Source organism: Nicotiana tabacum, chromosome 19 (genome assembly GCF_000715075.1).
Source record: "Nicotiana tabacum cultivar K326 chromosome 19, ASM71507v2, whole genome shotgun sequence".
In the NCBI taxonomy this organism is placed as follows: domain Eukaryota; kingdom Viridiplantae; phylum Streptophyta; class Magnoliopsida; order Solanales; family Solanaceae; genus Nicotiana; species Nicotiana tabacum.
In genome coordinates this window covers 58,259,245-58,274,189 of record NC_134098.1, presented here as the reverse complement: position 1 = coordinate 58,274,189, position 14,945 = coordinate 58,259,245, and the positions used below count along the sequence as shown (strand labels likewise).

Genomic DNA, 14,945 nt, shown 5'->3' with positions numbered 1-14,945 from the left:
TGTTGCACTTTCAAGAGGGATATCAAGATCGACAACAAGAGTTTTGGTTAAGGAAGAGCAACCACAACATTAGGAGGAAACATACACAAAAAAAACACTGTCCACAAAGAAGTGTCGTTAAGATACCATCACATTAAATACTTTTAAACTATAATACATAATTATCTAACTAACATGACAAAATTGATCATTTGTGTGAGTTTTGATGATGTCCTTTTATTTTAAATTCATATATTATGCTAATGTAATAATATTTTTTGGCATTTAGATGATTGTTGTATTATTATACATAAAATTTCTCTCATTAATTAATTATTTTTGTTCTTTCATATAAATAAATATTTAAATCATTACGTGTCATTATTAACGTTCATAGATACTAGTATGTTTTTAAAAATGTATACATGTAATATTAAATTGAGTTTTTAAGCTTGACTTTCTTAGATAACACCAAACCAAATCAGTTATGGTCAAAAATATATCCTCAGTTAACCAAATTAATCAAACCATTACTCTTTTTTTTCCAAATTAACCTGAATTGTTTTCATTCTACGCCCAAGACAAGGGGCAGAAAATATAAATACAAGAGTTCCGGGTCCCATTTCGCAATTAGAATAACCACTTTTCCTCCGGTATAGCTATCCTCTCTTCCATTCTCAGATTAGAGCAGGAGAAACCCTAAGTGGTATCGGACCGATGGATATACTGAAACAGGAATTGGAGAAACGACGGCAAAGCTTAGCCCAAGACGTCGGCGGACGGAAAGTTTTCAAGCGATCGGAAATCGAACAGAAACGCCTCCAGAGAATTCGCGAAGAGGAAAAACGTGAAGCCGAAGCCAAATCCCTCCGTCAAAAGCAATTAGAACAGCAACAGAACCCTACCGATAAATCCTCGTCAAAATCAAACTCCAAAACCGACATCCAATCCCTCAAGCAGGATTCATCATCTTCTTCGGCTTCCAAAGCACTAACCGACGAGCAAAAAATCGATGATTTAAACCTTCCGCGACAGGAGGTGATTCGCCGCCTTAGGTTTCTGAAACAACCGGTGACTTTGTTCGGAGAAGATGATGTGGCGAGGCTCGATCGGTTGAAGTTTGTATTAAAAGCTGGATTGTTTGAAGTTGATGATAGTGACATGACTGAGGGACAAACTAATGATTTTCTGAGAGATATTGTGGAATTGAAGAAACGGCAGAAGTCAGGCATGTTGAGTGAGAGGAAGAGGAAGGTGCCGACGGAGGATGCCGGGGAGGATAAAGATGGTGGAGGAGGTGATGAAGATTTGAGTGGAGATGGAGAAGAGGATGTGGATCATGATAAGGATGTGAAGAGGATGAAGACGAATTTCGAAGAGTTGTGTGATGAGGATAAGATTTTGGTGTTCTTTAAGAAGTTGTTGAATGAGTGGAATCAGGAGCTTGCTGAGATGACTGAGGCTGAAAAGCGGACAGCTAAGGGGAAATCAATGGTTGCTACTTTTAAGCAATGTGCTAGGTACCTGAATCCTTTATTCAAGTTCTGCAGGAAAAAGGTATAATTGCTGCACCTCCTTTTAGTTGCTTGCTTTCTTTAGATGCTATATTCTATATCTCCAAATCCTGAAGCTGCAAGCACAATTATTTTTTTAAGAGTTGAAGTTCTATGAACTGCCAATGTAAAAAATTTACACAATCAGGTCACTAATTACATGTAAATCTCTTGATAAGCATTCATGGGTAATCTGATAAACATGGTAATTAACCTGCTATCACGAGTTACATTCACCAAAAGTGTAAAAGAATCTTTACATATATAACTGAAATCTTTTTTATAAACATAATTGCTTGAAATTAAATCTCAGTTAGGAAGTTACTCAATCGGACTGAATTTCAGCATGTGAATTGAGTCTCAGGTGGATCTAATTTATGAAAGATTGATGATGCAATTTGGTATGGAATGTGGTCTATGTGGGAGTTTTAATTGTGATATATAGATTGTGGTATGTTGTAGAAGCTCATGGATGCATTTAGTCGTGGCGTATTTTAATCAAATAAATGAAGTCATCATAACCGGAGTTGATTTTTGATGATTTTTTTTGAAACTTGATTGAAATTGATCTTGAAGATTTATGATCTCTTGTTCTTCCAAAAATTTAATTGTTAGTGGTGGAATTGGAAGTGTTATGGACCATTGACGAAGGATAGGTGCACATGCTTACTGTAGATCATGTGTTAGGTCTTGCCTACACATGTCTCATCTAACATAATGGGCATTGGAAAACCTGAAAGAGAAGAATCACGGCATTCTTTTTACAAGAAGTTTTTTTGTCTTTACTCTGATCGTCTCTCATGTCATCCATGGTTGAATAGATGATAGGATAAACTAATTATCCTTTGGCCTGTGCTCTTGTGAATAAGGATGTTATATTCCAAGGTAGCGATGGTATAACGACATGGAAGAGTAATAGTTCATAGAATTTGAAGTCAAAGAAAAAGTTCCTGTATACACATGCATAAAAGGATTAGAACATATTTCTTTTGTATATAAATATTCAAGGATGCACGCATTACATAAGTTAATTATCTTAGTTGTCAAAAAAGTTAATGTTCTTACTGAAAAATATAGCATTGAGTTAATTAATAGATGCATATGTACTGTGCACGAGACCTCATCTGTTATCCTTCATGTGATAATGATAACCCTATAGATGATGATTAGTTAAGTGGCGCATAGGATATTAAATTTCTAAGCTTTGGCACTGTGCGCATTGAACTTTTCATTGAAAGCAATCAGATCCGTCTGTCTTTACAAAAGAGTAACAAAGAAACCATTTCCTAGCTTCACAAAGTTAAAATGAAAGACCGCACATGATTAACTCGCATGAAGCACAAGGACCACTTGGGATAGGAAAAGTTATATAATTGAGAAAGTAAATTAGCACTACATTGTGGATGACATAATGGAAGTAAATACAGAGAGAACGATGGTGGAGATTGCTACATCATGGATGACATAATTGAAGTAAATATAGAGAGAATGAGGGTGGGGGGTTGTTGCATCGTGAATGGCATAATGGAAGTAAATACACAGAGAACGAGGATGAGGATTGTTACATTGTGGATGACATAATGGAAGTAAATACAGAGAGAACGATGGTGGAGATTGCTACATCGTGGATGACATAATGGAAGTAAATATAGAGAGAATGAGGGTGGGAATTGTTGCATCGTGGATGGCATAATGGAAGTAAATACAGAGAGAACGAGGGTGAGGATTGTTACATTGTGGATGACATAATGGAAGTAAATACAGAGAGAACGAAGGTGGGGATTGCTACCCGGACAAAACCCACTCTGTCCGATGCTTGCATGGGGTTTTTATAGAGTAAACCAAAACTATTATTTTTAATTCTGAAATGAGCTTAAACAGAGCCACATGTCAATGAGGATTTATATGGTTGATCTCAATCATGAATTGAGGTGTAATAGTTGATGTTGTTGAAGGGTTTAGTTGTTACTTTAGTGGATGCTGAACCAGCACCTCCGGTTCTCTCTCTTTACTCAATAAAATCCACAAGCAATTCACTAATTTTGTAAAGCCAAGTATATCGAATGTGACGATTTTTCTATTAGCCTACTTATGTGCGAAAAGTTGATTATTACCCGAACTTAATTTCTAATGGTAGGTTATTGAGCTATGTGAGGATATAGGAGGTATATATGTTATATAGTTGGAAAGCTAATATATATCACTTTAGCTTCTGTTTGTCCATTGTATTGTGTATATGGTTGAGCTGTGGTGCTGATTTATCTCCTCAAATATCACCCAATCCGTATAAGTTTGGAACCTGAGCTGAATATGCTGGTAAAGTGGAATTGCATGTAAATCAATAATTCTGATGAGGAGATCTTTACTGCTGCTGTTGTCTTCTTTCTTTTTTCTTTCTTTTTTTAATAAATGAGTTTGAACCAATATGTTGCTTTCATCTTCTCTTTTAAGATTCTTATTCAAATTACTTGTTCTGCATGGGAAGCTTATTTGTCATGGTGTACTTGTTGTGTGTCTAGTTACTTCCTGATGACATTAGGCAAGCACTACTTGTGGTGGTCGAATGCTGCATGAAGAGGGACTATCTAGCTGCAATGGATCAGTACATTAAGATGGCAATTGGTAATGCACCTTGGCCTATTGGTGTTACTATGGTTGGTATTCACGAGCGGTCAGCTCGTGAGAAGATTTACACTAATAGTGTTGCGCATATCATGAACGACGAAACAACTAGGAAATATCTGCAGTCAGTGAAAAGACTGATGACATTCTGCCAACGACGGTACCCGGCAATGCCATCCAAAGCTGTGGAGTTCAATAGCCTTGCAAATGGTAGTGACTTGCAGTCACTGCTTGCAGAAGAGGGGACATCTGGAGGATCTCAAACCTCGGAGGAAAGGCTTCGAATAATGCCTGCATAAGGGATATTCTGCAGAATCTATCAATTAACTTGCCTTGGGATTCTGGGTTTTCGTATGTTGATTCTCAATTATGTAGCTGAATTGTGGCCCGAGTCTAGGCCTGCCCTGCAACCCCTTGCACAAGGGGAGGAAAAACAACGTCCTTGATTGTAACTTCTAAAACTGGATCGTATGTAGAGAAAACTTGCCTGCAGTTCTGCATTGAGTAATTCAGACTGAAATTAAATATTGTCATGTATCATATTTCAGTAGATTGGATTTTGGTCATGCGTAAATATTGAACTAATCAAATGATAAAAACTTGTTACGGCCAAACACACTCACGCAAGTATACGTGGTCGTCAAGTAATAAAGTAGTGAATAAAGTATCGTTCCCACGAAGACTTATGATTAACTTTGACTAATTCAAATTCGAATAGCTTATTGATTCAATATATTTCTAACAAAATATATAATTTTCTAACTTACTACCTACGGACGATCAAATAATGAATCGTTAAGAATTCAACACAACACTTAAATAGTTTTGTTCAACAATCAATAGGATATAATATTCCAGGGTCACGGGTCATCTAACATTCATGTTGCATTCGTATTTTAAAATAGCTAATTGATTTATCTGAATTGTTGATTCACAGGGTTAATTTCACTCGTAAGAATCTGTCGAGTTCTTACTCGCATGCTCAAGTTAACTTAATACCTATATGTCTATGGAATTAAGTTTAACAAGAACTCATTTACAATTCCTATATTTTAACCGAGTAAGGCAATTAGGTATATGTCTATCCTAATCGCGAATCCTTTCCCCGATGCCCGGGTTTTGAAAACTTACTCTATTTACTTCTATATGCAGTCTAGGGTTCCCACTTTCGAGTTCAACTCTAGATTCGTAGATAGTATTTCACTGTTAATTACTCAGTAAAATAATTAGAAATAGAATTAAATAAACAACCCAATATGATAAACCCAACGTCGTCAAATTAAACTTCAAACATCAACATTCATGTATACCCATGACCCTAGAATAATAGGGTTCTTAGCCACTCATATTCAGGCAATCATCCCAAATTTCATAAGATTGCATAAAAATCAATAAAGAAAGAAAGGATAAAACTCCAGACGAATTCCGTGGTCTTTGAACTTGGTTATAGCCTTTTTTCTTCTTTTCCCCCGTCTCTCCCCTCTACAAGAGGCGTTTTTTAGCTTATATATTGCGTCCAAAAGTTGTAATCTAGAGTTCTCCTAACTCTAGTCCAAATCGGCTTCAGGGGTTGATGCTAAGGCGGATGCGACGCATCCACCTCGTCCTCCACTTCTTAACTTTGCATGTGAGGGTAGACGCGACGCATCCAGCCTTCTCTTCTACTTTCCAGTTTCGCAAGCGATGGCGAACGCTATGGCCCAACTTCACTGCTAAGGTTGCACGCAGGATGATGTTTTCCTAGGTTGGATGCGACGCATCCAACCTTTCTTCCTCTGGCTAAACCACCTTTTCTTCATATTTTGCACTCCGAACACCTTAAATCGTCACACATAACTTAATTAGTCATCAAACCAATAATTACACCATGTTGGGAGTTTTAAAGATTAAATAACATCAAGAAGTAGTTAAAACATGGGTAAAGTAACATCAACACATATCGAAATATGCCAAACATCACTACCCCACACTTAAACCTTTGTTCGTCCTCGAACAAACCATCACTATAGTAAACAAAATAAAATTAAGCTCTTATCATTCAAAGCACACTACATCTATGCCCATAGTTATTTGCTACAATTAGGCTCTAGATTATGCATCAACACACTTCCCTTTTCTTATGCCCTTCTTTAAACATATTCGAACAAAGACAACATGCTCACAACAATCCTAACCTCAAAAACCGACTCGATGTCACAATGCACTCATGGCTTGAACAACCAACATCATAGAGAAGTCTAATAACGTTACCTATCCCTCGTGAAACCATGTGCCCTCACAACAAACGCAGAGAGAGTAAAATCAATCCACACATTCGAATCTCATGCTCACAAAGAAAATTGCTCACTCTCACAAAAGAAGTCACATGCATGTAATTGGTACCATAGGCTTGCCCTTAATGTAAATCTCTACTAATGTAAGCTCGCTCGATCTAAAATCAATTAGGACTTTTTCATGGTTGTAATGTGGGCTAAGGGACGGGTAGGATATATTTAAGGAATAGTGACTCACCCTCCTAAGCACTTTAACACATCATCAAATAACTTAAGCGCGAATTCTTCAACACCCTTTCAATTTCACCAATAATATCACTCCAAACAATATTTCCTCTTTCTTTAAGCACTACTTTAATTCATACCCACTAGCAAGAACAAGACAACAATTTATTCATCTATATTTTTCTTTTCTTTTTTTTTTCTTTCAATTTTCGCTAGTGGCGTATTATTTTACAAAATAAGTGCACCTTTTTTTTTTTCATTGGTTCCACTCAAAAGTCACCCCACACTTAGTCCCTTCTTACTTCTTTTAGCGCTCATCTAACAATTAAAGTGCTTTAAGAGGTAAAAGGATCAAAACAATGTCAATTAAGAATAAAAAGGGTGTAGGCTTGTAATGCGGGTACCAAACAAAAGTCAATAGGCTCAAAAGGGTTAACTAAGGATCAATTTTATTTGGGATAAGCAATTAAGCTCAAAAAAAAAAAATTCAAAGAAAGCCTAAAATCATTTTTCAAACTGAGCATCACCTCAAATTTCGCTTCAACTCACATACCGGGCAAGTTCTAGACACAAGTACACTACATGGACAACACAAAAACCTTACCACACATGGCACATGACTCATTAAGGACGGTCACATTCCGACTCTCAAACAATGCAAGTATTCACGGAGCAACGAGATATTAAGCATTAAGCGCAAAGTGAACACAAGTCAAGAAAATGAGAAATAGGCGCCACAAAACATGCTATCCATTTTAACAAGGCATCATCAATAATTTCAGAGTGAGAAGGGAAGATATTACATATGTAAAAGCCTAAATATGCCATTATCAACCAAGTCAAGGTCACCTAGGTTCATCATTCTTCCTCCTTTTATTCCCTACATTCCTACTCTACTCTAAAAAGAAAACAAAATTACCCGGTTCAAACTACATCCCATGGAAAAGAACCGAGGCACAAAGAAAAACCACAGGAGATTATTACTACCTAAAAAAATTTTACAAACTACTCAAGGCTACTACTCTATTTTTTATTTTTTTTTATTTTTTTAGTTTTCTGTCAAACTCCTAATACTAACACTAATTTCAAAAATCAAATCCATATAGATGAATTTACTGCTATTTTATGCCATTAATCTAGTGAATATTTTAGTACATTCATCCATACATCAAAACATGAATCACCCCCCACCCCACACTTAGGACTGTGCGTTGTCCCCAACGCACACAAACAAGGTAAAGTAGGGTGAGAAGAACTCCCTCAAGTCAAGGTGGAGGGCTCATCCGCAGTCTGTGGAGGAGCATCTGCATCCATAGCATTCCTATCATCAACAACTGGTGCTGATTCTGTAGCAGGTGTTACAGCGACCTCAGTAGGCCTGTTGAGTGGAGCCTCAGTGACTATGGGAGGAACAGGAGTGGATGGTCCGGCAGTGGATGATGCAATCAGCTGGGAGATGTCTGTACCTGCACATTGAACCAGAGCTCTGAGGAGTAATGATATCTCCTTCATCATCGTGGCCTGCTCGGTCTGAACTCGGCTTAGATCCGCACGAGTCTGTCTCAACTCTTCCCTGGTGGCACTCAACTCGACACGAGTCGCTATCAGCTCAGCCCTGTTCTCTTGCATATCTGCTTGCATTTGCTCAAATAATTGTTGAATGGTGAGCTTAGAAGACCTTCCCTTGTTCGGCTCTAGAACATGAGTGACATCATATGGTCCTGGAGCTTTAGCCTCAATGTCGTCATTCTCCTTGTCCCATAGTACTCCCATCTCTGTCAAAAAAGCCGTTAGGGTATTAGCAAAGAACAGCCTCCACTTGTAATTCATCCTGGTTCGCTGCATTTGATCATGCATGATGGCTCCTAAGTTGAGTGGTATCCCCTCTAATAAAGCATATAATACGAGTGCGCGGTAACGAGGGACATCAGTTTTATGTTGGCATGGCAGCAGGCGGTTACATATGAAATTTAGAGCCACACGTGCTAACGCACTCATGAATTCCTTGGCTATAGAGTGGTACTCCATACTCCCATGCTTCCATTCTGCATCCTTCCTGGTAGGGCATAGGACAGACTTAATGTGTGCATAATCTGGTGTTTTGCATATGGAGTCAAACCTATCTGTAAGTGTATGTGGCACCCTTAAGAAGTTATTCAGAGCTTCAGTTGTCACATTAATATCTACCCCTCTGACTCGCACAATGTTTCCCCGGGCGTGACTAAGTTAAGCTTTTATTAGATATTTGTTTTCAAGTTTTAATTTTCAGTTTGCCTGGTTTGTGTCAACGCAGGGTCTTCTCTCGAATGCAGAGGAGTAGAAGTGCAAACAACCTCATTCCTCTTGATCCAGAAATCGAACGAACACTACATAGAGTGAGAAGGGAACACGAAGCTAGAACGAGAATAGAAAGAGAGTTGGACATCGCAGTCCAACCACAGCCAATAGATATGGCAGGCAATGAAGAGCGTCCGGTAATTGAAGCCGCAAGGCCCAATCTTGCGAATATGACTCAGGCTATTGTGAAGCCTGATATCACTGGGCATTTTGAACTCAAACAGTACATGGTACAGCTGATTCAATCCACAGGACAATATGTGGGTCTATCTCATGAGGACCCGCAGAGGCATATTCAGAACTTCTTGGAAATCACGGACACTTACAATTATCCGAACGTCTCCAAGGACTATGTCAGGCTGACACTATTCCCTTTTTCACTGTTGGGGGAAGCTAAAGAATGGTTGCCAAAGGAGCCCGCGAACTCTATCCACACTTGGGATGATCTAGCAAGGAAATTCCTGATCAAGTTTTTCCCAACTAAGAAGACAAAGTCGCTGAGGAGCCAAATTCTTGGGTTCCAACAACGGGATGGCGAGACACTTCGTCAAGCTTGGGAAAGATACAAGAAGCTACTCAGAGACTGCCCGCATCATTGTCAAACTGATGAGGTATTGGGTCACACTTTTGTTGATGGGTTAGATGAAGCATCAAAGATGAATCTTGACTCAGCTTGTGGGGGTAGTTGCATGGCAAGACCGTATAGTGAAATACAACTCTTGCTAAATAATTTCACTGCTAATGACCATAATTGGCAAGGAGAGGGGGATTCACGAAGGGGAATTAAACAGAAGGCCGCCGGTTTGATTGAGCTTGATGACTTTTCCGCCATGAGAGCCGATATAGCAAAATTAGCAAATCAGATGAATAGAATGACAACACAACAAATGCAACATGTACAGCAGATGTCTATTTGTTGCGAACTATGCGGAGACAGTCATATGATTGACATGTGCCCCACGAATCCTGAATCTATATACTATGTGGGGCAACAAAACAGAGGTCCTATGAATCAACATGCGCAATATGGGAACACTTACAACCCAAACTGGAGGAATCATCCTAACTTCTCATGGGGCGGAAGTCAACAGAATCAGTATAGGCCTCAAGGGAATTTTACTCAACCTCAGAAGCCACCCCAACAAATGGAAGAAAGTACGAATGACTTGCTGAAAAAGTTGTTGCTAGACAATCAACAGCTCAGGACCGATTTCAGAAATCTTGAGAGGCAAATGGGGCAGTTAGCAGCAAACCAAAATACTAGACCTACAGGCTCACTTCCCAGTGATACAGAGAAGAACCCTCAAGTTAATGCAGTTACACTTAGAAATGGGAGGGAACTAGAGGAAGTGCCAAGGAAGATAAAAGAAAAACCTATACCTGGGGGGAGTTGACACCTAAGGCAACACAAGAGTCAAAGGAAGATGATGCAAGTTCAGAGCGAATGGAGGTTACAAGGCCACCACCACCTTTCCCCCAAAGATTGCAGAAAAGGAATGACGATCGCATGTTCAACAAATTTCTCTCCATGTTGAGTCAGGTTCAATTAAATATTCCATTAGTGGATGTACTTCGTGAAATTCAAAAGTACGCTAAGTACATAAAAGACATAGTGGCTCATAAGAGGAAATTGACTGAGTTCGAGACGGTTGCACTTACTGAGGAGTGCACATCAAGGGTCCAAAACAAGCTTCCCCAAAAGCTTAAGGATCCTGGCAGCTTCACCATTCCAGTACAAATCGGTAATATTGACGTGGGACGTGCTCTGTGTGATTTGGGTGCAAGCATAAATCTGATGCCTTTATCCTTGTTTAAGCAATTAGGTCTGGGAGCTCCGAGACCAACCACTGTGATGTTGCAATTAGCTGATAGGTCCATAGCCTACCCCGAAGGAGTGATTGAAGATGTGCTGCTGCAAATTGGAAAATTCATCTTCCCAGCTGACTTCATTATTCTAGACTTCGAGGCTGATGAACAAGTTCCAATCATATTGGGACGACCTCTCTTGGCTACTGGCGATGCAATAATTAAAGTGAGAGAAGGGAAAATGATTATGAGAGTGGACAACGAGGAAGCAGTCTTCAATGTCTACAAAGCAATCCAACTTCCCCGCCACTATGAGGAGCTCTCTATGATATCTGTGGTGGAGGTGGATGAGAAACTTCTTGACACGAGTGTATATCTAGACGACTGTTTAGAAAAAGCAATCATGATGTTTGATAGCTTGGAGATGGATGATGAGGTTGAGGAGATGATGCATATCCTAGATACATCATGTGGTTACATGTAAGGAATAATCCCGTTTGAGCCCCTGAATAGGCCAAGTGGCCCCCCACCAAAGCCGTCAATTGAAAAAGCTCCAAATTTGGAACTTAAACCCCTACCCCCTCACCTTCAATATGCTTATTTGGGAAGTTCTGACACTTTACCTGTTATTATTTCTGCTCACTTGTCTAAATTACAGGAAGAAAAGCTATTAAGGGTGCTACGTGAGCACAAACGAGCAATTGGGTGGACAATGTCTGACATTAAAGGCATTAGTCCAGCTTTCTACATGCACAAAATCCTCATGGAGGACGGACACAAGCCAAGTATAGAACACCAACGCCGACTAAATCCAATCATGAAAGAAGTGGTAAGAAAAGAAGTGATTAAGTGGCTTGATGCAGGTATTGTATTTCCAATCTCTGATAGTAAATGGGTAAGCCCCGTTCAATGTGTGCCGAAGAAAGGGGGGATAACCGTAGTAGTTAATGAAAATAATGACTTAATTCCTACAAGAACTGTCACTGGATGGAGAATTTGCATAGATTACAGAAAACTGAACAATGCCACCCGGAAAGACCACTTTCCCCTTCCTTTTATTGACCAAATGCTTGATAGATTAGCTGGCCAGGAATACTACTGTTTCCTGGACGGTTATTCGGGGTATAATCAGATTGCTATAGCCCCAGAAGACCAAGAGAAAACTACATTTACATGTCCTTATGGCACGTATGCGTTCAAGAGAATGCCCTTCGGTCTTTGTAATGCACCTGCGACTTTTCAAAGGTGTATGATGGCTATTTTCACTGACATGGTTGAAAGATTTGTAGAAGTATTCATGGACGATTTTTCTGTGTTTGGATATTCTTTTGATAGTTGTTTGATGAACCTTGATAAAGTGCTAGCTAGGTGTGAAGAGACGAACTTGGTGCTAAACTGGGAAAAGTGCCATTTCATGGTACGTGAAGGTATAGTTTTGGGGCACAAGGTTTCAAAAGATGGTCTACAGGTGGATAAAGCAAAGGTGGAGACGATTGAAAAATTGCCCCCGCCGACATCCATCAAAGGCATTCGCAGTTTCTTGGGTCATGCAGGTTTTTATCGTCGTTTCATTAAAGATTTTTTGAAAATTTCTTCCCCTTTGTGCAGGCTTCTAGAGAAAGATGTTACCTTCAAGTTTGATAATGCATGTCTGAAAGCATTTGAGGAGCTGAAGGGAAGATTGGTGACTGCACCAATTATCATTGGCCCCGATTGGGCACAACCATTTGAGTTGATGTGCGATGCAAGTGACATAGCAATTGGAGCGGTGTTGGGGCAAAGGAGGGATAAAATCTTTCACTCCATTTATTATGCAAGAAAAACTATGAATCCAGCTCAGATGAATTATACAGTGACTGAAAAGGAGTTGCTTGCAGTGGTGTGGGCGTTTGACAAGTTCAGATCCTATCTAGTGGGAACCAAAGTCATCGTCTACACAGATCATTCAGCTATCAGATACTTATTTGAAAAGAAAGACGCCAAGCCGAGGCTGATTCGTTGGGTCCTCCTCTTGCAAGAATTTGACTTAGAGATCCGAGATCGAAAAGGGACAGAAAATCAAGTGGCCGATCATTTGTCCAGATTAGAAAGTCGGGACCATGTAGCTGAAGGAGGGTCAATTAAAGAAACATTTCTGGATGAGCAAATATTAGCAGTCACCTCAGGTGAAGCCCCATGGTATGCAGATTATGTGAATTTTATCGCAAGTGGGGTGACGCAACTAGAATGGACAGCTGACAATAGAAGAAGATTCCTACATGATGTAAGGTTCTACGTGTGGGATGAGTCATTCCTATATAGGCAGTGTGCAGATCAGTTGGTGAGAAGGTGTGTTCCTGAGGAAGAGATGAAGGCTATACTACATGACTGCCATGCGTCACCATATGGAGGTCATCACGGCGGGGATAGAACCGCCCAAAAAGTGCTACAATCAGGTTTTTATTGGCCAAAATTGTTTAAGGATGCACATGCCTTCGTTAAAAATTGTGATAGATGCCAAAGAACTGGAACTATCACGAGGAAACACGAGATGCCCTTGCAAAATATTCTGGCGGTAGAACTTTTTGATGTTTGGGGGATTGATTTTATGGGACCATTCCCATATTCTAACGGGCACAGATACATCTTGGTGGCGGTCGACTATGTTTCTAAGTGGGTAGAGGCCATTTCTCTTCCTACTAACGACGCAAAGGTTGTGGTAGGCTTTGTAAAGAAGCACATCTTCACACGTTTTGGGACTCCAAGAGTGTTGATAAGCGACGGGGGAACTCACTTTTGTAACAAACTGCTGAATAATATTCTTGCAAAATATGGAGTCAAGCACAAAGTTTCCACTGCCTATCATCCCCAAACGAGTGGTCAAGTAGAAGTTTCCAACAGAGAGGTCAAGCAGATTTTGGAAAAGACAGTAAGTATGAATAGAAAGGACTGGGCCGGGAAGCTGGATGACGCATTATGGGCATATCGCACTGCGTACAAGACCCTAATAGGCACTTCTCCGTACAGGTTGGTTTATGGGAAGGCCTGCCATCTGCCCGTCGAGCTTGAACACAAAGCATATTGGGCGATTAAAAAGCTAAATATGGAGATGGACTTGGCCGGTGAGAAGAGATTGCTACAACTCAACGAGCTTGATGAGTTTCGATTGCATGCATATGAAAATGCCAAATTGTATAAAGAGAAGACCAAAAGATGGCATGATAAGCATATCCAACATCGTGAGTTTGAACCAGGTCAAGAAATTCTACTGTTTAATTCAAGGCTAAAGCTTTTTCCAGGAAAGCTTAAATCTCGATGGTCGGGTCCGTTTGAAGTGGTTAGTGTGAAACCTCATGGTGCGATAGAATTGTGTGATAAGGGGTCCAATACGACATTCTTGGTAAATGGCCAAAGAGTAAAACACTATTGGGGTGGTGACATTGCACGTCACAAGACCACAATGGATTTAGTGGAGGCATGAAGAACATGTTGCGTCATGCCGCGACGTTAAATCAGGCGCTTCTTGGGAGGCCACCCAAGTTAGTTAGTTTATTTTTATTTTTATTTTTTTTTGTAGGACGTAAAAAAAGAAATTAAAAAATAAAAAATTTATAAATAAAAAGAAAAAAAAATTCCCCAGATATGAGAAAACGAGGCGGATGCGTCGCATCCCCCTTAGCAAAAAATTTTTGACGGGCCAATTGCTCAAGGCAGTGAAGTCTGCCTATCGCGTCCGTGTCGCGTCCGAAATTTTTTTGAAGGAAGACAAGGGGATGCGTCGCGTCAAAGCTCGCACGCACAAGTAAGTACTATATATTTTAACACATCTTAAGATAACGAATTCGTTAAAAACTCTTCTTGCGACGCATCCACTCGTCTCTTTTTGCGACGCCTACGAACGCAGAACAGATTTCTTTAATCGAAATTGCAACGCATACAAACGCGACAGGTACGCATCATCCTCTTCGTTCTTCCGTTGGCTTCTCTCCTAATTCTTCTCTCTTCCCTCCCTCAATGGTAGCAACAAGTAGGTTTTGCAATTTCAAAATTTTTTAGGGCTGTCGTTCTTGGTCGTTGTAATGGTTGCGAGATGATAAACTATAATTCCCTTCATCTCGTCAAACTTTGGGAGGGTAGTTGCATTGCTCAACTGATAGAATGAACTAGGCAC

At 39.9% G+C, this 14,945-nt stretch overlaps 1 protein-coding gene across 1 annotated transcript; it reads left to right on the top strand.

Moving 5' to 3' along the window:
* The first annotated feature begins 612 nt into the window (after nt 1-612).
* Nucleotides 613-4,689, top strand: LOC107760550 (uncharacterized). The gene is made up of 2 exons (XM_075237784.1): nt 613-1,536; nt 4,052-4,689. Exons 1-2 carry the CDS (start codon nt 697-699, stop codon nt 4,451-4,453), a joined length of 1,242 nt encoding a protein of 413 aa, XP_075093885.1. The 5' UTR covers nt 613-696; the 3' UTR covers nt 4,454-4,689.
* Nucleotides 4,690-14,945: the final 10,256 nt, after the last annotated feature.

Excerpts from the sequence above, each read along its gene's own strand:
- LOC107760550 (XM_075237784.1), top strand. The coding sequence starts at position 697 with ATGGATATACTGAAACAGGAATTGGAGAAACGACGGCAAAGCTTAGCC. Across the intron at positions 1,537-4,051 it reads TCAAGTTCTGCAGGAAAAAG|TTACTTCCTGATGACATTAG; the intron begins GTATAATTGCTG and ends TTGTGTGTCTAG.